Below are 27,681 nucleotides of genomic sequence, written 5' to 3'. Positions count from 1 at the left end.
TGAGGTGAGCATAGTCCCTTAGTGAACACATCTGCAAGCTGCTCAGCAAAAGAGACAAACTGTAGTACAAGAGAACCAACTTTCACTTTTTTCCCTTGTGAAATGAATATCTACTTCAATGTGCTTATGCTTGGAGTTATGAATGGATAGGAGAGCCATTGAGAAGAATCACAAACCCTGTAGTAGATCTTCTGTCATTAGGGTCACCTGCCCAGTCAGCATCACAATAAGCCTGCAGAGTATCACGCAATCCTGTAGGAGATATGTTGGCATGAAAATCATCTGCCCATTCTACATCATAATAGGCTTGCAAGGTACCTAATTGAGTTGTGCTAGAATCATCTTTCCTATATGTAATCCCATAATCCAGAGTACTCTGTATATATCTCAAAATTCTCTTGATTGCTATAAGATGCTGATCAATAGGATTGTGCATGAACTGACAGACACTATTGACACTGTAAGCAATGTCAGGCCTAATGAATGTCAAATACTGTAAGCAGCCTACCAGACTCCTATAAAATGAAACATCACTCTTGGACAAAATGGTTCCCTCATCCTTGAGCAATTTAACACCAGAAACAGAAACATAAATTCAAAGAACAGAGATTGAATCACAGAATTTCGAAAACCAGAGAGTGAATCACAAAAAAGAAGAACAAAATTGAAGAATTGAATTTGGAAATTGAAGAAGACGATGACACAATTGAACAAATTGAGAAGAAATTGGGGACAAATCAAAGAAACGACAAACTTATCTGAGCAATTAGTATGAAGAAAGCAGAGAAATTACAAAGACCAAGTACGACATCATGGCTCTGATACCATAAAAGCTTTGAAATTTGAGAGAAAAATCTAAGAATGTATTATTGTAATCTCTGTGTATTAAAAAGAATATAATTGCGTGAATAGTACAATAGCTAGATATATACCACAGTTGACAAAACTAATTCTAGCAGACTTTGATAAAAGAACCAACCAAAACATAACACCTGGCAGTCTAACAAAACAGATAAAACCAACTAATATTAACAACATGATCCCATAATTCGAATGGTTCATTTTCTGGTCTCCACTTAAAGATAATCCTTGCAAAAAATCATTAAAATTAGAAATTATTTAGTCATTTGATTATCATCACAATCATTTCAATATATCAAAAAAATTGTGTTCGTTATTTATTTGGGCACAATTAGCTTTATTAAAAAAGCTGATTAACCGATTTCCAATTTAATTATTTTTTGCAAAATTTTTTTTTGAATAGAAACTTAAAAAACAAACAGTTCAAATTATGAAACCATGTTATGTAATAAACCTGAAAAAATGGTTAATGCCGTATTATCTAACTCGTTAGCTCTAGAGCACTATTAGCTAAAAAAAAATGTAAAAATATTTGTAAATATGTTAGTCCCAGGATCCTAAAATATCTCAGATTAGAAACTTCTGGTGATACTATTTGCTTTTTTTTTTTTTTGGTGCAGAATTCGTTTTTCTTCAGAAGTGGTAAATTATATTCTACCTTTCTTAAGAGAATATATATATATATATATATATATATATATATATATATACACTATGAAGTCGGTTAGAATTTAATTCTTAACACAATATGTATACGAAATTAATTATGGAACATAATGACTAAAACACTTGACTTAAGAAAGCATAAGATAGTCCGACTTAGAAACTTTAAGGTGAAGAAGCATGATACGGAAAATAATACATTCCCTAACAAAATAATAAACAAGTAGTCTCGGAATTACAAATACAACATGGGTGAGTTTGAAAATTTGAAATGACGACCCCAAGTTAGCGTAGGTTTAAAGGAACCAACCCTTAAAGAAGGGAGGCCAAGCCGCCAAGGGGCAAGTCGAAAGCCAGTGGAGTTGAAACTCTGAGTTAAAAAAAATGGTTAAATTATATCCACCTCACTAAGATGCACTTTGACCCTTGAATTTGATACAAAGAATGAACAAGAAAATTTCATGTCAATATTCTTCGGTCTCGAGAGGCAAAATTTTTGTGAATTGGAAATAATTTGAATGAGAGAACTTATGGGGGAGAGTCATGAGTGGTTCATTCCCGCTAAGCTTTCGAACTGCCAATCCCAAGGCATATCCTAAAGCCCGTGCAACTGAAACTGCAACTGCATTCCCAACCTGACAATACCTGCACAAAGTACACAGAATACTCTAATGGACAATGTTTCTAGAGTATATGCAAAACATATGATACAATGCATAACTTAACAAGCTGTTGCACATCTTATAACTGTAAGCTGAATTTCTAAATGTTATGTTTCCATGAACTTTGGTCAAGAAGATAATGCAAAGAATTTTTTCTGTTCCCGATGTGCGATCTCTTTCTCAACAATGTGAGAGTAATGTCGTGGAAATAATGCTTGCATGATAGAATATAAGGTTTTAGGCCTCTCTGCTCATTGTCAATTGGTTTTGGGTGGGAGACTCTAACTTCTACAAAAACTATCAAGACATGACTCAAAAACACCAAATTTGTCTTCCTTTCAAGAAACTTAGCAAAGGAATTAAATAATCTCAGTAGCTAATTTAACAAGCCACATGCTCTTTTTATAATTGCTTGTAGGTGTGCAATGTCACAGTCATAAGAATTGAGGGATTATACCTCTCTTTAACTGTCCCACAGAATCTATAATAATCAGGAAAGCCTTGCAATCTTGCACATTCTCGTACAGTGAGGATCCGGTCCTGCTCTGGATGTAGTATTGTCTACAGAAGTTTATAAGGTTACTACACTATCCAAAACATGAGATTCAATTATGAACTAGACTAGAGAGCATGGTCAAACCTGGTTGTGACAACTCGGGAAAGTTACTACAGTGGGCACTGTCTCATCCCACCATAACCTGGCAAATGGTCTAAACATACCCAAAAATTAGAAGAATACCAGAAAAGAAACAGTAATGGGAAAAACACATCAGAAGGCTACCAGAACAAGAGATCTGACCTTTTAGACTTCCCTTGTTCAAATGTAAAGGCATAGTCTGGTACCTAACAGAGAATTTAGGTAAATATGAGCCAATTTGCACTTTTAGGAGGATGTTGTAAAGAATTAGTTATTTTAATAAACATTAACATATAAGGTAATCAAACGTCACCATCATTATAGAAAACCAAAATAGTTTATCTAGTTACTAAATTTTAATTACATTTTCTCATTATTTTCCTTCTCCTGGCTTAGCATGTATCAGATGATCTTTTTGATTAACCTAAATTTGAAATTTTCCCGTCATATTTCTTCTTTTTTCCTCCATAGCTGCAGTGGTAATTGCATTTTAAAATGAGCATTATGAAACGTTACATAATTTGGCACCAAATAGCGTACGGAAAGAAAATGAGGACACACCATATGTATATACATGGCACCCACAGAAACACACCCCGGAGGGACAGGATAAGTTCACACTTATATCGATTCATGGAAGGAATTTTTTAAGAAAATGGATAATATTAAGTCTATTATTCTCCTAGTGGCTAAAGAGCATCAACACTCACTAATGGCTTTCCAGATGGCAACAACAAATAATTTTCAGTTGAATCCCTCCGAGCCACATTATCTTTTCCTACAACAACACCAGGGAGATCCCGGAAATTTGCTCCCTGAAAATAGTTATAGATTAGAAAAACAGATGGGTCAAGAAGTTAACAATATAAAATGGTATAGCAACATATCCATCCTGTAAACTTAATATGTATCCAACCTTTCTTTTCGGAATCTGACAAACCCGTAAGTAATCATCTTCGAATAAAGGGGATGGCCGATGGTCATACAGTGAAAGTTTTGTTTTCATAGTGCCATCTAATGCAGATCCAGTCATCTCTACAGAACAAGCATAAACGAAAGTAAAAAAGGAAATCATCAAAATATTTGCACATGGACATAGGACAGAAGATATAACTCATCAAGGATAACAAGACCACCACGAACAAACACCAAATGTAGGTAGCACTGACATAAACGAAAGATACCAGCAAATTTAATATGACAACTAAGTAATAAGTATGTTATAGATCAATTAGATTTGAAAGTTTTTTCTCTGTATGCTGTGATAAATGGCAAAGTATTTAACATCAGTATATGGTAAATTTAAGCTTAACAAACATTATTCCAAATTCATTTTTCATTATAGCAGCTGGAGGAAAAGAAGTGAAAAGATTAACAGAGAGAGTTGGTTAATCAATAAACCTCCAGATACCCAATGTGGCCATCAAACTAATCAAACAGCCAAAGCACATGGATTATTGCTCATGGGAAAGCTAAGACATACTTGTGATATGGTTTAAGGAAGAAGACCTTCTTGTCTTTCTCCACATTGGTGCGTGATGTGCAAGAAGGATGCTGAGATGTGGATCATTTGTTTTTTTGCATTGTCCGGGAGCATTGACTCTTTGGTTTAGGCTGTTTAGGGAGACATATTTTGTGCTAGGTGATTCCTGCTACATGTGTGGCTTGATTCTGTGAGAAGTATAAGTTTTTTGGAGGTAAAAAAAAAAAGGGGTTGGTGCTGGGAAGATGTGCAGTAGTGGCTGTATTTTGGGTCGTTTGGCAAGAAAGAAATAGATAGATACTTGAGGATGTGAAGGGCGAGGAGGTGAATTATTTGTGGGAGAAGGTTAGGTTCTGGGCTTCTCTGTGGGCATTATTGTCATCAGCGTTTAGGGATAACTAATTTTCTGCTACTTTTTCAGATTGGAGGGCTGCTATTCTCTTGTGTATTTTGTAGATGTATTGGATAATTGTAGCAGATTAGTTTTCCTTTAGAGGACACCTTGTCCTCAGTATTGTACTTTTGTTTCCTATCAAAAAGAAAAAGTTTCTTAAAAAAGAAAGAATACCTTAATGATCCATATAAGAATGAAAAGAATGCCAAACATACTAGTTCGACATTAAACAACCTCCCAATGTTTCAAAATATTTTACAGTGATTAAAACTCAGTTTAACACTGCTCTTCTCATCAATTTGATAATGGCCATCATTATCTCTAATGAATTTAAGGCAAAACTTGCTCAGCAGGGCATGTTACAGCGATTGACATGTCTCTATACTCTTGAACACCATGATGTAGCTGAACTTAAGAATCAAAGCCTTATGTATGTTGTTTGTTGTCTCTGGCGCAATATGTAGGTTCAGCCTTATCTCATAACCGTACTCCTTGTCACATCATACATGGTAAGGCTTCTCCCCAACCCATCTTCCTGATAGTGTCCTCTTTCCTATCTTGCCTTAAGTGTTTAGTACTCGTTACGGTATTTCTAGTCCTAGTCCTCATTACGGTTTTTCTAGTCCAACTCACCAATCAATTGCCTAGTTTATCTATTATCAGGCCTTTCAAACTACTAAAGTGCTTTCTTGAATGCCACATCCTTCATTCGCATTCCTCATTCTGTCTCTGAGGCCTTGCAGGATCCTAATTGGTGGCTACTACAACATGTAAATGGATGCTTTACATAGACACCAAACTTGCAAGATCCCAATTGGTGTTTAGTGTCGAATATTTGAATGATGGTACCATTGAACACTACAAAGCCCACCTTGTTGTGAAAGGATTACTCATTTCCCAAAAAGGACTTCACTATCACTTGACTTCTGCTCATCTAATGGTTTCAACTACTTTCAGGAATATTCTTTTTTTTTTTTAATTTTTTTTTATTGTCAGATTGGAACGCTATTGTTAGCTAGGGATTGGGTTTGAGTAATGTTGCCACTGTTTTAAAATAGTGGTGATAGATTTTGATGAATGGAAGGGTGTTTCATTGTAGGTTGTTTTTTTTTTGTTTTTTTTTTTTTTTAAGGATGTCTTGCCATTGAGTTTAGTAATTCATTAGAAAAATAATAATCTAATTTTTGTTTCTCATAGAAAACATAGCTATAAAAAATAAATCTTATAAATTGGAATAGTAGTTTATGGTGAAGGTGATACAATTACTGGTTGCAAATAAAAACTAATAAATATGTATATTATAAACAAACCTCATTACTCCCTAATGCAAAAAAAATGTTTAAAACAATGTTTAATTTAGGCAAATATTGAAAATATTAATATATAATATAATCCAATTTCTCAATAAGTTTGAAACTTTTACAATACCAGATTGGTTATATTGGCATTTGACACATTTACTGCCGGTACTCTTCTTAAAGAAAATATAAAGGTATTTTTGGAAAAATGATCGAAATAAAATAAACAGTTTTAACATGTATATTTTAATGTATTTTTAATGAAAATATACTATTTATCAGTCTTTTATAATGATATTAGATCCATACAACATCTTATGGTAAATAATTACATTTACAGTGAGCAGAACTCCAATACTAATTCTACTACATAAAAATTTAATTTTTTTATTTTTGTTAAACTCTCTATTCCCACAACCAAGTGCGTTGAACAGATACCAACTTTTCTTTTAAAAATATTATGAATAAAAAAAAGTTCAAGTTAAAATACAAAATGCTTCATATTGTGTTTTTGTCTTTTTTTTAATGTGTTCGTATTGATAGGAATTGGCAGCTGCTATTGTCTTCACTTTGTAAATTGTGGTGGATATCTTATCCATTGATGAAAGTATCTTTCTTTTCAAAAGCAAAAATATTGTATTTTTATCTTAACTTTGTTCACAATTACTGTGGTGAGCTTTTATGTCTGTATTTTGTAAAACATATGTATGTTAGATACATATTATAAGTACACACTGCAAACAATTTTTTATATTTCATTTTCTAGCTGCTAAACTATCCATATATTTTTAAACCCAGGAAGCTCAGAAATTGAAATAATGATTTGTACATTAGCTGCATAACAAATGTTGAGAATATTGAAAATTACCATAATGTGTTGACCTTATATATATCTGGAAATCTGTTTCAGGAGGCTTTTGGAATGACATTTCTTCTCTTGTTTCGTCGTTTGTGATCTATAACATTAAACTAAATTAGAGGTTTTTTTTATTGAAAAGGAATAGCTACGCTTTAAATATAATGAACGCACAGTAGGAAGATCAGAGATTGCATCTTGAAGAATAAGAGCTTCTTCTAGTTCACGACATTGGTCTTCATCATAAGCAACAGTATTGCGCTGCACATGAAGGTAAACAATTTAACTTCTAAAGAAAAATATAACCGAAGGTTTAAACATTTTTATAGAACATGATATAAGAAGTACCTCGAACTCCGATGGAGGCCAGTATCTAATTATAACATCATGTGTTGGAAGAGGAAATTGAGGTAGATTCTGCACAAAAAAAAGGGAAAAATCGCATCGGATTTTTGTTCGGCCATGCCACATGAATGAATAGATCATTCAATCTGTCCCACAAGAATTGGATAAGTTTGATTCATTTTGTATTTCACTAGGTATGAATTTTATGCATTGGACATACATTTTACCAGTGTGTGTGTGATATATATGTTTTCATTCTCATTCTTTAACGTTTGGTCATGCCTCCAGTCATGTGGCCCCCTATAGGCTATAGGTATTGAAGAAAATACAATTACTGCTCTTTTATCTTGGGAAACCTAACATGATTATTAATTAAAGGGTACTTAACTATCAAAAAGAAAAACTTCAAGGGAGGAAATTCATGGAAATAGCCCATTGTACAATTATTATCCTCAAACCATTTATTCCAACTATGAAATAAGAAGAAATCACCTCACAAGGATTAGCACCCCACAAGAAAACACGCAATCGAAATTGTGGAAGACCATAACAACCGGCAGCAATTATTCCTAGCCTTGCTTGGTAATTCATATGCACCAAACGACTAAGTGCATACCTTCCAAGAGAAGCCTTATCAAATCTCAAAATGTCAACTACATTTTCCATCAAAACATACTTTGGCTTCAAAAAGTTGACAATGTCCATAAAGACTACAATTTGACGATTTCTCTCATCATCCAAAGGGGAATCAATGTTTCTAAAGCGATTATAGCCACTAATTCCTTGGCAAGGAGGGCCCCCACAAATTACATCAACATCTCCCTGAAATAAATTTAATATTAGGACTATTAAGGAACAGAAGAGTAATACCATTACAGTAGCATCTTAGCTTGCAAAATCAGTTACTACTTACTGGAAGTGGCAAGATCTTCAATTTCCTCCCATTTCTTACAAACTCCTGTATACTTTCTTGGCAGTTACTGAGAAAGTACAGACAATAAGTACTGATGGACAAACACATATTTCCAATCATAACAAGTGGCAATACCTTAAACTTTCAATTGGTTCCCATGTATCTTCACTGCTATCATAACCCTTCCAACGCACCTAATAAAACAGCTATCAGTAAATAATCATCTATATCAAACAAAAGTTAATGAATATAATTGCAATTCAAGAATTCCACAGAAGAGAAGGAGGTTAAAGTATAGTCTACGGCACTTGACCCTAACAATTAGACATATAAGTTATTAAAAAGAAAAAAACTTCTGATCTTGTATAGTCTAGGGGCACTTGACTAACCAATAGGGCTTCTAAACAGTTAAGAGACAGAATCTAAACTACAGCTCTGTAAATACATTATCATATCATTTAACCACCAGTGTTCGACAAAAGCAGTAGAAAAGAGGTCCACTGATGAAAATGAGATATTTAACTACATAAGATATAAGCCACAAAGACCTCAACAAATAAGTTATCTTAAAGCTGCCTTCCAATCTAGCAAGCTGTCAAAAGCGATAGATCCTTGAATTCTATTGAGACCGAAGCCCAAAGATTAAACAAAAACCTCACCCTTTCACATAGTTCCTCCACCCCACCCCCCTTATAATTACTAGTCCCTTGAAACGCTCTCCACACACGTCAATTGCTTTCTCATCATAAAATTGTAACTTTTTTGTTTAATGTTAACTCACAATAATATTTTATTGTTTTAACTTAAATTATTTATTTAATAGTTTTTCTAAAACACTAACAGATAGATAGATGGATAACTGGGCTTTTTATGCCATAATTCCTAACTTATCTATTTGTAGTAATATAAATATTGTTTAGTTAATTTTTTTTTCTTGGGCTTGTTTTATGACGTGGTTTGATTGAGAGAGAGAGAGAGAGAGAGTAGGTTAGTGCTTTGATTTATTTTATTTTATTTAAATTTTTTGAAATTATTGTTTACTGTTTTGCCCTTACTTTATTTTTCGTAGGAAGGTATTTTTGGAGTTTATGAAAATTTCACCTAAGGGGGGAGATATATAGATAGATAAAAAAATCCTTCTATTCCTTTTCATCAATTTATGAAAATTTATTAATTCAATTTCAAATCTCTAGCATCATTCAGTCCAAGAGGTAGTAAAAAATTGGGACACTCCTTGTGCCTAAAATATAATATCTTGGAGAGAGGACGCATATTGAGTTAACTCATGGACTACCATGTTGCCTCCCTCCTTACATAGTATGTAACAAACTGAAATATCTTGGTCTTGAACAAATACTTTTGGAGCTATTATATGGGCATGAACTGTACACTACCTAATAAAGGACTACCTTAAGACTCAAAAAAGTGTCTTTGACTCTTAAAAGCTCATGAAAAAACCCTAAACCAAAATAATCACAAAAGTACAAAGGGCGAGTCTGCAGCGAATATAAAATTATGCAAACGAGTTTCGTTAAATTCCAAATCTTTCCATTGATATAATAATGCCTGTAGCTCTTAAACTAAAACTTGATTTAACCCTAGACTCCTCTGGACATAACCTACGAACTATGTATGATTTGTCAACCTAAGTCAAACATGGGTGGTCTCACATGGTAAAACTTCAATTTTCCAAAATCTGAAAATGTTAAAAATACAACAGCTAAATCCCTTCTTTCTTGTTTGAATAAGTCAGATGTATTTCAATAATCATTAGACAGGATATTATAAACTGTTGACAGATGTATCTCATGAGATCACAAAACCTATAAATTCATTTACTAAATTATGATATATAAACTGTTGAAAATTACATTCTGCTTACTGTTGGACCATAAGTTGCAGTCTCATCTTCACATCTAAGTTCATGAATTTATGTTCAATCATTTGCATCTCTTTGGTAATAAGTAGTAACAATGTCATATACAGTATACTATAACAATGACCACATTTTCGCCTAAAATTCATTAAGCAATGAGTAAGAACAGCCACGTGCATGACTTAGCCATCAATTTAGGGCCAAACCCACTGGCAATGATAAGATGCTTTTAAATGTAAAGGCAAATAAAAGCCCATGGCAACCTTGCAAATATTGTCATCAGGTGTGACACCCCTAATCCCACAAAGGTATGCACTGGGGAAATCTAGGATACTTAAGTAAATCCTAGGAGCCAAATGTTAACTTCAGCTACCACTAGGGTAGATATCAATAATTTGGAGGAGGACTTGAGTCATTACATCAAGAATCTCATAAACATTTATCTATTACCTTAAAGTTCACTCCACGCTTGCCTTTGTTATTGGGATCACCGTAGCAGATATCAATCATCTTTGAAACTTCATATTCACCGGGGGCAATCTCATTATCATTCTTCGGTGCTCTATATTCACCGGGGGCAATCTCATTATCATTCTTCGGTGCGCTTGCAGTCTTTGATCTTAATGAATGAGTTTTTTCAACATCATTCACCATAAACCGTTTGCAAAACTTTTCCCATTCCCTCAATAGTTCTAGAAAATCCTCAGCAGCTTCATTCCTGACCTACAGATAGAAGAACTATTTTGTAATGTCGTTAAATATTAAGGGGTTAAATTGGCTACTAACCTAGTAATAGATAAGGCATACTCACATGCGTATCTGGATGATTTAACTTTAAGCTTTCACAGGCAGATTTGTCACTGTCAATGGCCCATTTCTAAATAAAGGACACAAAGTAAGATTAATTTGAAGTACAAAAAGGCAGTTATTAGTAATATGAAATGGAATGAAAAAAAATTGAAAAAAAAAAAAAAGGAATACCGTGACAAGATTAACACAAGATAGTTTGGCACCAAGGCCCAATCCAGTTGACATTCCACCACAACCACAATAAAGATCTAAAAGTGCTAATTCTGTGTTGTAAGTTTCAGAACTGGGCATATCCTCCGAGAACTTTGCAGTTGGCACTGTAGGGACTGTTTTGCATGATGATAAGTTGTGGCTCTTAAGAGAATTATCTGAACCAAATTAGACAACTAGGAAATGTCAAGTCTTTGAACTTAGCACTTCAGTATAAATTTTAACTTCCTTGTGTACATTTTAGGTAGATCTTGGAGGCCAAAGAAAGAGTAGGAAAATAAAATCACAGACAATTTATACAAGATGCAAGACTTACCAGACCATTTCCATATTCCATTAGATATAGTTGCTTTAATTAAATGGGATTTTTTCAATTTTGGCACCTGAACATTGGCCCTTATCTCAATTAGGTACCTAAACTATTATTTGTCCCAATTTCATACCCAAACTTTTATTCTATCCCAATTTGGTATATCATGTGACTTTCGTCAACTCCTACCTCATCTATTTACCACGATATCCTCATAATCCTGATATATAAACCTTCATGAATGGACTAAATTGACCTCGGGTATAAGAGATGTGCAAGACATATGACCAAAGTATGTTAGAATTATTTGACAGAAGACAAGTTATATACTGAATTAGGACAAAATAAAAGTTTGGGTATGAAATTAGGACAAATAATAATTTGGGTCCCTAATTGGGACAAGGGATAAAGCTCATTTACCATAATTGAAAAAAACCCTTAATAAATCATTCAAGTAAGGCTCACTATTTTTAAATTTTTTATTTTTTTCTGGCCATTGAAGGCTCTATTTTTAATTAATTTTATAAGAAAAAGATAATCATTTACTAATAAGATTGAAATTACAATAGAGGTAAACAAGCAGTCCACCAGATACATAAACTATAACTTTAACATCCAACTAACATCAAATAACTAAAGGGAACATAATATTCACAAGTTTCAGCTGTTAACGTATTATTGTACAGTTTCTAGTTTAGGGCCAATTGAGTTTAGGGTTATAAATAGAACTATTGTATTGCATAAAATTTTCATCACATTCAATAGTTCAGTAGAATTACAGTCTCACTTTTTCTTGTTTTATGTTGTTATTATGGTATCATAACCATCTTTTCAGAAAATTAAGTTGGAATTCTTTGTTATAAGTCTATTCTGTTTCCCAGTCTACCTTACTATTAGTCTGATACTGCATATGTTGTGCACATTGTTAGTCAATTTGTTGCCTCTCCCACAACTGTTCACTGGACTACAGTTCTTCGTATTCCTCGTTATCTCTGTGGCACCTTAGTATTTGAGACTTCTGCACAATGTTTATCACCTTCTTCCTTTGTCTTAAGAAACTTTGTATTTGACACTGAATTTCTTGTGTCTAGAATATTTTGTTCAAGGTTACTCGAACACTTGTAACCTCGGGAGTTGGTTTTCAATATAAATATTTGAACTTATGTTTTGTATTTCTGCTACCACTAAAACTCTGATCTAACCCATTATGTTAAAAACGACTTAACGTATCTTAAGGAACTTAGGACTACAATGCTCTGGAAATTGTGTGTTGCATGCTCAGAATAATTAGGGTATGTGTCGTTGTGTTGCTGTTAGGTACCCGGGTTTTGGGGCGTGACTAAGTGTGGAGGTTAAACCGACTTACGGAAGGAAGTTGGTATGTTGGAGGAAGAAAAACACAAAGTAGTCACTCAAACAGATCCTCCTCTTTGACCAATCCACTTACCAATCAGCTGCTATTCCTGAGAATAATCCTCAGGCAATCACTAATTCAATGTCTCCTTCCCTTCATCATGATAATTTTTTGAGTCTAAACATGTGTTCCAGCTAGTAGCTTAGATGAATCACATGATTCAGCTGATCAATCTCCATTGGTCCCACAAAATGAGAAGCAACAGAACCTCGCCCTCCTTACTGATTTGGTTTCTGTTCAGGAACCCTGTCCACTATCCCTTATCCAATTATGTGTCATCCCACCACTTGCTTAACGCCTATACAACTTATATAAATGACATCCACATGCTACAGAAACATGAGCTCTAACAACAATAAGGCTAAAGGTCCAAAATAAATTAAGGAAAAAAAAAAAGTAAACAACTTATATAAATGACACCCACATGCTACAAAAACAATGAACTCAATCAGCTTTGAGTGTAAGCTACTTTAGCAACAGGTGTACCAAAGATCTCTCTCTCTCTCTCTCTCTCTCTCTCTCTCTCTCTCCCCCCACCCTTAGGCAAGATCAAATAAATAAATTTATCAGTCACAATATAATCAACTCACCAGTGACCAAGGAGCGAAATGTGGAATATTCCACACAGTATTCCATATCATAGTAGAAGTCAAACGGAACAATGGAGTTTACTTTTAACCCTACCTGTAAAAAGTCACAACATAGTAACAGTTCATTAATATAATATGCAGCATATGCCTAGCAAAAAATGCAAGACAATAAAGCAATCATACAAAGTAAAAAGTAACATTAAAAGGGCAGAAATCAAGATTTGATTATACCCTAGGGGATATCTGTGTAACATTGACTTTTGAAATAAGGCAATCTATTAAATTATCGTTCATTATAGTAGAATAGAATAAACGCCTCTTGTCATGAAAAGTTCCTTCTTCTTTAATAACCTGAGAAACAAATTGAAAAGGCAAATGGTTAGTAGGATAAATACCATCCATGACCAGTCCATACTCAAAACAATTTTTACAAACTCACCGTATCTTCAACCCTATAAAACCACTGGACTCTGAAATAATTTTCTCCATCAGTTGTCTTAAAAAATTCTAATATCCTCCCCACTTCCTTTTTTCCTCCATTTCCCTGTAACCATTGCTTTAACAATTAATTCGCACATTTCTGTCAACATGGGAATGCCAATATAAATACCAAAAACTATGCATGGGCCTTGTTGTGGATATATCCAGTAAAATCTGTAATTAGAGCTACTCTGAGGAGTTACGGGTGTATTGGAAAATGCAATAAACCTGAAACTCCCAGTACAACTGTCTATTCAATAGACCCATAACTCCCAACTATTTTACAGTTCTATCTTAGGGGGGTTTATTCAATATGGAATTCAGGGAAACTTAAAAGAATTTAGTGGAATTGAAAAGTTTAGGCCTCTTTTACCAAGGTAGAGTGTTTAGAGGGTCTATAAAAGTATTGTGGTATTCAATGGTGCAAAGGAGGAGACCTAATTGGTGTTTATCTCCTTAATGGTGTGTGATGTGCAGAAGGGATGCAGAAAGTGTGAATCTAGTTCTACATTGTCCTATTGTATATTCCATGTGGCAGAGGCTGTTCAGGGAGGGTGGGTTGAGGTGGGAGACTCCGGGTTCTTGTGCTGCTTTTCTGTCAGAGATATTGAAGTTCTTTGAGGGGAAGAAGACGGGTATGGTGTTAGGGAGGTGTGCAGTGATGGCTGTTGGTTGGAGAGAAATAGAAGTATGTTAGGGGGGAAGAGGTGGATAATTTGTGGGAGAAAGTTCGTTTTTGGGCATCACTATGGGCGTCAATCACTCCAGCATTCAGGGACTATTCGTTTTATACAATTCTATCTAATTGGGAGGCTGTTGTGTGTTAAAAGGCTTCATTATTGCTGTTTTACTAGGGTCTAGAGCTTATGTGTTTTTAGGGCTGTGGTACTATACTGTTGTTATCGGTTTGTTTGGAATTTATGGTTATCTAGGAACTTTTAAGAAGGTGGACATCTTGTCCACTGTATTGTACTATGTACTCTTTTTTTCTTTCATTTAAAGACTTTTAGAAAGTCCATGAAGTCTTGTGGTATTGAATTAGAAATCTTATAAAGTTTATGAAATTCTTGTAGTATTCAAAAAGTTTATGAAAGTCTTGTGATATTCAAAAAGCTTATGAAGGTAGAGTTAAGTTGACTTTGTAGTGTGAGGTATAAAAACCAAAGTCCATTTCTCCATCTTTGTCCCCCAAAATTTCTAAGGATTTCAAAGAAGTTAATTGTTATGCACCAAAATTGTTGATTTAGAATTCAAATGGTCCTGCCATTTTTCTTACCCTTTTTTTCCTTTGGATTGAAAGTCTCATGAGGATTTATTCCTTGAAAGAAGTTAATACTCCAGCATTGTATTTATGTATAATTTATTTTTTCTTATTATTTCAATCATTTTGTGCATAAGAGTTTCTCATGTAGATAGATATAAATGTAGTTGCAAAGAAAGATACAATGGCATGTCTTTTTAACACTTATATTGGCTGTTCTTTATATTTATCATATGGGAATTCTGTTTGAACAAGAATCCACTAATAAAACGTTGGTGTGCACGTAAAGGGCTATAATTTCATTGAGCATGTAACTATTTTGCAAACAACATATGTAGTTCAAACATATATCTCTATTATTTTCTAGAAAAAAAAAAAATTATATAAGCTCAAATCTTTATGAGACCCATTCCAGATAAATCTACCATTTAACTCTACAGAATTCTACAAAGTCTTTCTAAACTGTTTGGAGCTCTATGGAGTTTATAAAAGTAGATAAAAACCTATGAAATCTACCAAAGTTTTAAACTTACATAAAAAATATAAAAATAAAAACTTTCCAATATTTCATATAAATCCAAATACGCTCCCTTAACTAACTTCCTTTATTTAAAGGATAATGCAAGATAACCCTAATTTTATTTTAACTTGCATGGAATTTTTACATTGGGCTTTACAACATTGTTGTTTTTTTAATGCCATGATGAGGTGTGCTGTGCATATCATGTGCCAGGTAGGCAGGAAAGAAAAAGTTGGTACAAGTAGCATGTCCTTATTTAGAAGAAAAAAAAATGGAAGAAGAAGAAGAAAAGTAACAATATTACGTCATCTCACACAAGTATAGCATATGTGAAAGGGCTAGTTAATCTGTACTTGCCCAAAAAAAGCCCATGATCACTAGAAACTTGAGAGAGAAAGAGCAATTACCTTTATGTATGCACAATCCCCAAGACTGAAGATGCAATTGCCAATTTTAGCTTGAGCAAAATGACATTCCACATTCAAAATTATCTCATCTTCTTCATCTTCACTACAAGCATGCATGTTATGAGAAGGCAAAAACAAAGAACCAAATAGCTATGTATGGAAAAGGGATAAACTTCACTCCTCGCTAGTAAAGGTATGTACAGAAAAGGATGATGCTTCACTCCTCACTAGTTGTCTAATTAGTGAGGTGGTTCAATCATGTAATGCCCACATGTCGATGTAACCTTGTTAGCAAACATGCTTTTAATTTTAATAAAAAAAATGTATTTTATCCCACACCTATTTGTTGCTACTTTCTCTTGTCGACAACAGGCCATTGCTCTTATCTCATTACCACTAGTTGCACAGTTCAAAAACAAGAACTAATCTCATCCCATATGCTGTAAAAGAGTATGGCACCATGAAGAAAGCCAAAACCCCCTTATAGGAGCACATAAAGTGACATACAGGGACCAATGCTTCCTCCAAATACGAAATGGTCCCTTCCTCCAAGCATCTCTAGTTGATGTAACATATAAGAATAAGTATTGTTTTAAAGAAAAAGAATGTTTGGTAACAAGGTTATATGGAACATGTGTCATTACATGTTTGGACGACCTTACCAGTCCGGATAAGGTATGCCTGACCAGTGAGGAGCGAAGCATCATCCTATGGATAATATAGATGTTTTAGGAAAGACACAACAAAACCACCAAAGAGACCAATTTGTGAAACTATTTATTACTCACTTTAGCTTCAAGCTTTCACTTTTGGATCTTTGCTTCTGAAAACTCCAACACAACCACAATCATAATTAAAACAGATAAAACACTATAAAGAAGTGAAATTTAAACTAAAGATAAATAGCATTTTAGAGCTTTACAATGAGACAAAAACTCAAAGCAACTCTATAACATTTTATAATCTATGCCAGTTCACCAAATGGCTTCAAATGGTACAAGTTAAAATAGTCAATGAAGAAATTGGAGCATCCAACCCAAAACCAATCGGTAATGGGTGGAGAAGCCCAAGATCTTATATATTTTATACAATGCCTTAATTTCCAGATGTGGAATTCCCTCTCTCAACACGCCTCTCACATCACTCTAGACAAACACGTGAACAGCACAAATTGGGTGACACTGGAGCACGTGTGGCTGTTTTGGCCTAACATATGGATTGCCTGGTTTGATACCATGAAGAAATTTGAGCATTCAATCCAAAACCAATTGGCAATAGGTGGAGAGGCCCAAGATTTTATATATTGTTATACAAGGCCTTAATTTCCCAACATGGGATTCTCCCTTTCAACAGTCAAGATCCAAGAACTAATTCTTTGAACACCATAAAAATTACACACAGGCATCGTATACATATAAGCACTCACTTATATAGTTATATGCATATAAAAGGAAACAATTAAAGGGTCAAGTTCAAGGGACACATTTTTTGACACAAATTTTAAACCATTATTTTAAAGCACTTTTAATGGTTTAGATTGCATCTCACAAATCAATAAGTGGGATTTTGGAGTCCTGGTTGAGGAAGTAGAGTGATTGAAGAAGCACAACTCCTCTTCTGAAATTTTGGTGTCTCTAATACTAGGACGTCACACAGCTCCTTTGGTTCAATTTGGATGTTTCGCTGTTTCTAATGGCCCGGGTAGAGGGTTCCTGTGTATTGGGTTTTTCTCGTATAGGTTATAAATGGGTTGTTTCTAGAAACCGGGCTTCTATTTTGATTTTAAATCATTTGTGTGATCTAATGGCTGCTAGTTCACCTCCGCATCTATCCACACTTAATTTCATCCAAAACAGAACCGGGTTGTATATATATATATATATATACAGGCCCCTTCTAGTGTGAGATCCCATAAATAATTTTATTTGTGAGATCCCTCATAGGGCTCACTCCATATAATATTTCAACGATTCGAACCGTCTATTTTTTAGGCCTCTATTTATAGATCATCATTGTAAAAAATTAGTCAAATCGGAAATCATTTGTCTATCTAACTTTGATCAAACAAATAGACGAAACAAATATTTTTGACAAAACCGTCTATTTGTTTGATCAAAGTTAGATAGGCAAATGATTTCCGATTTGACTAATTCTTTGCAAGGATAATCTATGAATAGAGTTCTAAAAAATAGACGTTTGGATTGTTGAAAAACTATATGGAGTGGGCTCATTCGCCTCATCCCACAAATAAGCTTAAATGTGGGATCTCACACTTGAAAAGGCCTGTATATATATATAATTTTTCTTCAGAGAGGATGTCCGCATTTTTCAAAATTTGCGGATGCCGACATAGTGCCGACATGGGATAGACAGTGTGTCAACACCAAATTCCACAGATGATGTGTTGCAGCAAATTTTGGAATTTCATGTCGACACACTGTCTACCCCATGTCGGCACTGTATCAACATCCTCAAATTTTAAAAAATTTGGACATCCTCTCTAGAAAAGGACTATATATATATATGTATATATATAGTTTTTCTCTAGGGCGAACACGTCCGTATTTGTTTTTCATGGATTCTTGTCACCGAGCGCTTGGTGATTGTACCGAGTGCTTGGTGTTGCAGCGCTCGGCACCACTTCCTCGGCCGATTTTTGAGGGTACTTCCCCGACGGTTCACCTCATACCCTCCTAAGGTGTAAAATGAGGCTTGTGGAAGCTGTATGTTAGGTTTTAACTCCGCCCAACAAACCAGAGCCGAGTGCTTGGGAGAAAAAGAAAATGGCACTGCCGAGCTCTCGGCACTAGAAATCCGTGAAAAAAAAAAATTACGGGCGTCCGTCCTAGAGAAAGACTGTATATATATATATATATCTTTTTCTTACCCCTCATTGGAAAAACTTTGACTGCCACATATTGGAACTAGTAGAAACACCTAAATCAGCAACTTTCTGACCCCAAACCTTCACAAAAGGATCATTAGCCTGTGTAATTGGGGAGAAAGAGATGTGCTGAGTTGTTAAGTAGTGTGTCAAGTGCAACTGACGATCAGGTGTGTGCCTTACTTGTGAGTGCAATTATGCATTTCCTTATCAAACTTTAGCTTTTTCAATAATTAATAAGTCAATACTTAAGTTATCAAGTGGACCAAAATTAGGAAGTACCAATGCATCTAAACTCTACCCCTAATGTGATTATGTGAAGTACAAAAACGGACACACTAAGTCATCGGAAATTGATTAATATGTATAAAATAACTCTGCATATTGAGAATGGTCTAGTAAGAGAATGCAGATGAATGAATAATATCTGAGTTGATCAATTACCTTCATTTCATACCGCCAACCCCATCTTTCTTGAGCTTCAACATCAGGAATTGGATCTCCAATCAAGGAAGTACTTATGAAATTCTTTTGTTTCTTCTTCGAAGAACACAAGGTTTTCATTTTCTTTGGAGGTTGTTTCACAAATGTCTCAGGAAACTCAATCAAACCACATTCTGTTTCTCTTCTTTCAGCCTCAAACATAGATGTGGATCTTCTTGGGGATTGCCTCAACCTTTTTTCACCAAAAATTCTTAAATCAGATTTTTCCAATGAGATTAAAGTCTTTTTGGAAGGACACTCATCTTTTGAATCAGACAATCCAATAAAATTAGAAGCTATTTCAGAAATTTTAGCCCCTGCCACACAAGAGGAAAATCTAGAAGATCTTCTTATTTGCTTCTCATCCAATTTTTCGATGCCAAAGTTTTTCAAAGATCCACTAACATTGTTTTCAGTGGCTGAAATTAGCCTTGAAGACCTCCTCAAGGGCATAGGTCCCTTATCACCATATCCATGCCATGAGAGAGGTATAGGTTCGTCTTCTAAATCTCTCGATGATCTTTCGGCATCGGAAGTTTTTGACGACATGGCCCTGAAGCAGCCATTTTCAGGGGATTCCAAGTTACTCAGGGATCTCTCTTGCAATGAAACTTCTAGACAGTGGCTTTTCATTTCAGATTGATTCATCATCAGCCTTGGAGATCTCCTGATACTCTTTTCTACCAATCTCCCCACATTTGATACAGTATCTTTCTCTTCATCAGCACTGCAAGAGTGAACATGCAAAAGTCATTGAAATTGACATATGAACCATATGAAGACTGCGAAGACCCCCAACTAACATGTTTGTGAATTATCACTCACTTTGATCCCATGCTTCCACCCTTGTATTTTTTATGCTGCATAACCCAAGGACCCGTTCTTGGAATTAGAATATGTAAAAAAATATATAAATGGTTTATGAAACAGAAGATTAGTAACATAGAAAATACAATAGTGACATAGTTGTAGCCATCACCCCAAAATAAAAAAATAAAACAAAAAAGCCATAATGGCCCAGGTTCAGTAACCAAGAGAGAAAATTAAGCTTCCCAAATCATCTACATTCTCAGAGGGACAATAAGACCTTAAAATTGTCTACCAGGAACCATCATTTAGCTAATGAATTATGTTGTTAAAATCATATACAAAATGTCAAAAATAAACATGTTTGCATGTGAAAGGTTATACATAGCCAAGAGACAAACCAGTTGCTAAATAATTCAAAACTAGAGACCTGCTTCCTCACTGTGTAAGTCCTGTGCATCAGTGTTAATTTTGATCCCATATAGTGCCCTTTGTAATTTTAGGCTATATCATGAGGAAAGGAGTTCAATGTTTGCTAGTTTAGCATATTGTCACCAATTATGTACGATTCTGACTTCAAGGGACGTCTTTGGCAGCAATAGAATAAATTAAATGATTTCAAATATGGGGGCAAAGGAAGCATTTAGTAACATATTTGAGATAGGTGTGTACCCCATAATGTTCCCCTTCCAGACTGTGTGGCAAGAGAACATTACCTTGAATTTACCATGACGAGTTATATTACTCTAAGAAGTGATGCAATATACTTGTAGAGATGTTTATAACCATTTTGGATCTAGGGTACTATGAAATTTTTAAAAATAATGCAAAAAAATAAGTCAAAGAAATGTTTGGAAATAGTTGTTAAATTTTAGGCATAAATTCAATTTAGACACATAACTATATATGTCATTTCAACGGGGTCCACGAACTTTAAAATATTTCAAATATACACCCGATCTACTATCAAAATTGAAAAATGAACTTCCGTTCATTGATTCGTTGAGAGATCAGTTAAATATCAGCTTGGCTTTTGCTGACCGGGATTACTTAGCGACGTGGCGCCATCTCAGCAAACATTTCCCACCAAATGAGCTACACAGTGACACATGTCCACCTAACCCCTAACACGGGCCGACAAACTCATCATCTCTTTCTCGCTCGTCGAACACAGGTAAGGGATTTATATTCGAATTTGGGAAAAAACGTGATGTTTTTGGGAGACTAAATAGTCAGGAGGTGATGGGGGTGTGGGCCCGTGTCAGGTGGACATGTGTCGCTCATTTGGCGGGAAAAATATGCTGAGTTGGCGCCACGTCACCAATTAATCCTCGTCAGCAAAAGCCAAGCAGGCATTTAATTGATCTCTCAACAAATCGATGGATGAAAGTCCATTTTTCAATTTAGATAATAAATCGAGTGTATATTTGAAATATTTTAAAGTTCGTGGACTCCGTTGAAATGACATATATAGTTATCTGTCTAAATTGAATTTATTTCTAAATTTTATAAATGTTTGGAACTTTGTGGTACTGTAATGTTTTGGGTTTTCGTTTCAATTTTTTTTTAATTAAGGTTTTGGTGTTTTTAATTTATTTTTTTTTTTAAGATTTTACTTTTTTTTAGATTTTTGTATTTTAAAAAGCTTTCTTTAAAAAATAAAAAATAAAAAATAATTGGAGTGTTTTGTTTATGTATTTCTTAGTTTGCGGTGTTTGAATATTATATGTACCACACTAATATGGGGTGTTTGGGTGTTGTAATTTCTCGAAGGGTTTATTTGAAAGAAAAACAAATGCTCAACTTTAGGGGTGTTTTTATAATTTACAATTTGGCAATTGGCAATTTACGATGAATTTTTCAATTACAAAGGCTTTAATGTTGATGCCAACATTTTATTAACAGAAATATTATGTACAATCATATCAAATTTGAGGAGGTCTCTGTGTGACTCTAATATGAAAACACGTAAAATTTTATGGGGTGTTTGTGTAATTGACCCAAAAGAGGTTTGCCTTCTTGTTCCCTTTTTTTTTTTTTTGGTAAATTTGTTCCCTTTATTTTGTTTGTGGCAGCTAAATAGAGCACTAGTATTCTTAAGTTCTTAACCACATTTCCTTCCCTTTTTTTTTTTTTGTCTCTGGATGTTTTTCAAAACCATTTTCTTTTTTAAATGGAAAACGTAAAGCTAGCCTTTTTCAAATAAAAATATATCATAACATAGTAAAATGGCATTGGGCTGTTCTTTTTAAAATTCCATTTATGTCTTTTATTTTACTATTTTATCCTCTTGTTTGAAGAGTTTCCTCGTTTGGGTGCTCTAAATTTAAACACAAACCCCAAAAAAATAAAAGCTGCAATTAGAGTACAACATAACCCAACAAAAATAAAATGAAACAAAAAAAAAACTACAAAAATATTTTAAAAAAAATTCAAAGAAAAATAGAAGAGCATAGTGACGCATGCACCTGAACTAAAGTTTTAGTATCCTCAGCTTCCACTGCAGGTGACGCGAATCTGGGAGACCTCCTCACACTCACACATTTGACGTCATCGAACGTTCTGGAACTGGCATTTCCCAAACTACCCTTGGCCTTCTTCTTCTTAGCCGGTGGTAAATCAGGCAATGCAGATAGTCTCGGCGACCTTCTCAAGCAGTTCTGGTCCTGCATTTTCTGTTTGCCATATTTCTCACCCACTGGCACTGCACTGAGCTTCAGAAGCCTCTTCGAGCCTGAAGATCTCGGGTCGTAGATGCTCAATGGCACTGCTTGCTCCTCACACACCACATTTTCTTCATACACTGACAAACACAGCGATTTGGATTTGGAATTTGAGTTGTACTTGGATTTCGATTTCGGTTTGGATTTTGGTGACTTTCTCATGTTGTGAAAAATTTTGGGGGAAAAAAGTAAAAAATAAAAAACAGGAGAGGAAAAGGAGATTTTACCTGAAGAGGGAAAAGCCGGCGTTATTTTCTAGGGGAGGCCGTCCTTTCAATGACTTGAAGGACCTGACAAAGAACAGTGTCCCATACTCCCATCTCCCATGACACATCTCACGAGGCAGTAGGAGCTCAGAAAATCGAAACTTTTCGGTGGACAGTGGCCTTTTTTTGGCCATGCGGTGGATAGTGGTCTAACCACTTCAGTCTTTAGATATAAAAAGACCTTTTAGTTAAATTTACAAGCGAAAAGGCCCCCTTAAAGTTGAAAAATTTATTTTGTGTCATCATCACGTTGCTTGTGAGTTGTGACGAAGTGTTATTAATTTAAAGGCTCAATTATAAATTATAAATGCACCAACTATAGATATTTTAAAATTTTAAATAATTATAAAATTTTTAAGAGTATTATTTAGGAGAGGCCTTTTCCGTTGAGGTATATCTCAACTTAAACATAATGAAGTATGTTTTATGGGACTCACTCTACATTATAATTTGATGATCGAAGTCGTCTATTTTCTAAGTCTCTATACAAGGATCATCCATGCAAAAAATTAGGTAAATCAGAAACCATTAAGACATCTAATTGTAATAGAATAAATAGACGAATATATGGATTCCATTAACGCTTGAAATGATGACCCTTTCATCAAAGAGTTAAACCGATTTCCGATTTATCTAATTTTTTGTAAGGATGATCATTATCATCAAATTACAATGAAGAGTGGGTCCTACAAACCATACATCATCATATTTAAGTTGAGATATACCTCAACGGAAGGAACCTGTTATTTAGGATATGGTATATATATTTCCCTTTCTACTTTCTCAATCAACAATCTTCTTTATTTTTTTTCATTCTTCAGTGTAGTCTTATAATTTGAACCGTTCATTTTTAGATCACTCTTAAAAGATCATCTTTATAAAAAATAAACTTAATCAGAAATCGTTAGGTCAACAATTATCAAATAATTAAACAGTGAATTTAATTATTACCAAAATCGTTTGTTTATTTGATCACAGTTATATAACCAAATGATTTTCAATTTAGTTGATTTTTTGCATAAATGATCTTTAGGCTTTCTATTATGGTGATACTCATATTTGTGACTCAAACCCATTTTGGGTCACCAAATAGTGTGATATCATAGTTTGAACACCAATAGTGCTGATACTTAATTTGGGTATCAGCATTTTATACCTATTTAAAATATGTTTAATATTGATTAAGTGATGATTAATTTATTACTTATAACTTCAATATATATGAAAATTATATCGTTGTTTTTATTTTAATGAAATCTTTAATATAAGGTCAATATTGAATATATTTGAATTTTTTATTTTATTACCTCATTTCATATGTACTACGATATTCATTATCATATATCCTTAATTGCTCTTAGGCTTTTATGGAAATTGATTATGGCTCCCTACAATTGCTCCCAAAATGTATGCCTTCGAGGTTTTTGGAAAGGGATGCATTCTAATTAGGAGCTCCCTGACATTTTGGGTACTTGACTACGTTGCGTTCGCCTTTTTTATACTTACGCCCATAGGTACTTGCACATGTACATTAATACCTCTATTGATTTAAAGGTGTAGGACCTTACTCTTTCGAACCCATCCTTTTTTTTTTTTTTTGTACGCCTTAGGTACCCCACTTATGGGTGTTGCATGACCACCCACAAGGACCTACGGGGTTTCCTTGGTTTTTTGGAGTGCAATAGGTACTCCACCTCATTACCATCATGTGACCTCCTTCAAAATGTGATAGGTACTCCACTTTGGGCTCCAATTTTTGAGTACCTCACCTTTTAATTTGAAATTTGAATTTCACATCTTATCTTTTTTTCTATTTTTGAAATTTAAAAGACCCTCATTATCTCCTCTTATTTTTTATTTCAAACTTATTTTTCTCCTTACTTATTAACTCTTTAACTTCTTTTTTTTGTTTTTTCTCTCATCACCTATCCAACTTATCCACACACACTCTATGCTCGTAGCTCCCTTGGTTCGGGTCACTCCAGCTCCACCCAGCACCACTGTGCGCCATCCAACCGCACCACACACAACGGAGCCGTCGCTCACCCAACGAGAACTTCAGCTCTGTCGCAGTCTAGTGATTCGTCGTCGCTCGGCTAGGATCGCCTAGACTTGCCGAGACGCGCCTCCACACCCGATCCTTCTCTTTTGTTTTTGTACCCGTGTACCTCTCTTGCTAATTGAATCGAAGACATGGGTCTTTCTCCGGGCTTCAAGGATGTGGAGGCATCCACAAAGTTTCTGAAACGTTTCTACCAGGACCAGCCCTAAGACGTGAGTATTGTTGTTGACTCGTCGGGGAAAGCGGAGGTTGATTGCCCGTCAGATGGAGAGTCTCAACCCATTAAATTCTATGCCCACATCATCTGAAATGGGGTGAAGCTCTCGTTCTCTCAATTTCAAAGGAAGTTATTCCATCATTACGGGTTAGCTTCATGCCAATACACCCCTAATTCCTTCAAATTGTTATTAGGTTTTGGAGAAATTAATGAGCTTTTATGAAATTGAATTGGGATTAGATGAGTTTATGAGCTTGTTTCGGGTATCTCCCTTTGAGAAAGGGAGGGTGTATGTTGCATGCTGCGCGCGGGAAAGTGGGAAGGCAAATCTTTTTTCAAATCATGATCATAAGGGGAAAAGCCACATGGAGGATGTTATGGCGATTTCGGGTAATTGGGGTAGAGATATTGAAGGTACTAACAACGTAGTACCTACCTCCTTCAACCAAGAGAGCCTAAAAGAATTGGAGCGGTTGAACTATGTTGAGAGTTTCTTGGCAGACCTAGGGAATATATTGTACCACATTGTGAATGTAATATCCCTAATTTTTATATTATGATAAAAATAAAAATAATTATTAATTAAGTAGGACACATTATATGTGTAACACCCAAACTCAAATCTAAACAGTTGATTTATTGATAATGGGTTAAAAGATCATCTTAAATTTTACTTATTTACTGGCCGGCAAAGTATTATTAATTTATTTTCTATCTAAGTAGGAATATATTATTTTTAATAATATATTTTGTTTTGGTAAAACTTGGTTGTGGTCCGAACTAGTAACTACTAAATAAGGTAATTGGACTAAACTTACAAAATAGAAAATTATGTATGAAGAAATGATATTGGTGTAAATGGTCTATTAGGTGTAAGGCTCACAATGCTCCACACGTTGAGCTCTTCTCTACCACACAATAAAAATAAGGCTTATTCGCACCAATGACACCTGAAAGTAACTTCAATTTTCAATTTGCCCCCTGAAACATCATTTCTCCCACTTTGCCCTCCGAACTTTACAAAATACTATATTCCGTCATGTCCGTCTATGGATCCGTCAAAGCAGCTGACGTGGCGCTTACGTGGAGGGGCAATTAGGTCTTTTACCTAACGCAAAGCTGAATCAGACTGACAAGATGCCAAATCAGCTCCACATCAGCATTAAGTGGGACCCCTTTGAATCTCTCTCTCTCTCTCTTCCTCTTCCCTGTGAAACTTCCTTTGAATAACTCAGCCTTCAAACCTAGCCGTTGGCCCCACCATCAGCAGCTCTTCTTTCCGACGCACCACCCCACCTCACCCAGACACCGGCCAACCTCCCTTCCTTCTTTCTGTCTCTCTCTCTCTCTTCCCTTCTCTCCTCTTTCTCTCTCTTCCTTTCTCTTCCTCTCTTTCTTTGTCACTAGAAACCCAAAGTCGCCAGAAACCCAAAGTAGCTCACCTTCGGGTAAGTCGCCGATTATGGAAGTTGCCGACCTCCGATCGACTCCGATTTAGGGCAGAAACGAGAGAGAAAGAAGGAGAGAGGAAAGAAGAAGGAGAGAGAAAGAGAGTGGGAAGGAGAAAGGGAAAGAGAGGCAGAGAGGGAAAAACAGAGAGAGAAAGACAGAGAGAGGGATGAGAGGCTGGCCGATGGCTGGGTGGGGTGTTGCGCTGGAAAGAGGACTCGTCGGTGGTGGGGCTGGTGACTGGGTTTGGGTGGGGGATCTGAGTTTTTTTTTTTTTGCCAATGGTGGATCTGAAAATTAAAAAATAAGTTTTAATTTTTGTTTTAAGTTTTTAAAACCATTTGAGTTTTAAAATTATTTTTTATTAATTTTTTGTACACTTGGCGTCTTACACACCAAAATGCCCTTCCACGTAAGCGCCACATCAGCTGCTTTGACGGATCCATAGACGGATATGACGGAATATAGTATTTTGTAAAGTTCGGGGGGAAAAGTGGGAGGAATGAAGTTTCAGGGGGCAAATTGAAAATCGAAGTTACTTTCAGGGGGCATTGGCGCGAATAAGCCTAAAAATAAATATCTTCTCTGTAAATGACCAAGCTAGCCTTAAGGATTAAGGAAATGACTAGGTTATTGTGCTTATATAAGCAGCCCTAACGTACCTTCATTGTCTCACGCCAATGAGGGTAGTAAAAAGATAGGGGAAGGAGATGAGAGAGAGAGAAGCCAGAAAGAAATTAGAGGAGGAGAGGTGAAAGAGAGGAAAATAGAAGAAGAAGAAAGAAAGAAAGGAAAAACAG

General features: G+C 35.1%; 1 protein-coding gene across 2 annotated transcripts; it reads right to left on the bottom strand.

The window, feature by feature from the left end:
• Positions 1-1,707: 1,707 nt before the first annotated feature.
• On the bottom strand, positions 1,708-23,254 carry LOC147273360 (DNA (cytosine-5)-methyltransferase CMT2-like). Of its 2 annotated transcripts, none has more exons than XM_086256056.1 (24): positions 23,115-23,254; positions 22,633-22,967; positions 20,183-20,217; positions 19,319-20,084; positions 16,779-16,813; positions 15,991-16,093; positions 13,762-13,866; positions 13,554-13,673; positions 13,323-13,416; positions 10,970-11,166; positions 10,800-10,865; positions 10,439-10,711; positions 8,248-8,306; positions 8,113-8,179; positions 7,692-8,021; positions 7,203-7,271; positions 7,029-7,115; positions 6,867-6,954; positions 3,740-3,858; positions 3,534-3,638; positions 2,986-3,029; positions 2,827-2,896; positions 2,644-2,747; positions 1,708-2,169 (listed from the first exon to the last, which is right to left on the bottom strand). In XM_086256056.1, the coding sequence occupies exons 2-24, from the start codon at positions 22,834-22,836 to the stop codon at positions 1,989-1,991; spliced, it is 3,321 nt and encodes a 1,106-aa protein (XP_086112182.1). In that variant the 5' UTR covers positions 22,837-22,967; positions 23,115-23,254; the 3' UTR covers positions 1,708-1,988. The 2 variants fall into 2 exon arrangements, with proteins under 2 accessions (XP_086112182.1, XP_086112183.1); XM_086256057.1 differs by having other exon boundaries at positions 2,827-2,884.
• Positions 23,255-27,681: the final 4,427 nt, after the last annotated feature.

Source organism: Dryas octopetala, chromosome 9 (assembly GCF_963921425.1).
Source record: "Dryas octopetala chromosome 9, drDryOcto1.1, whole genome shotgun sequence".
Lineage (NCBI taxonomy): Eukaryota > Viridiplantae > Streptophyta > Magnoliopsida > Rosales > Rosaceae > Dryas > Dryas octopetala.
Note: the sequence above shows the minus strand (reverse complement) of the source record. Positions and strands in the feature narration are given on the sequence as shown.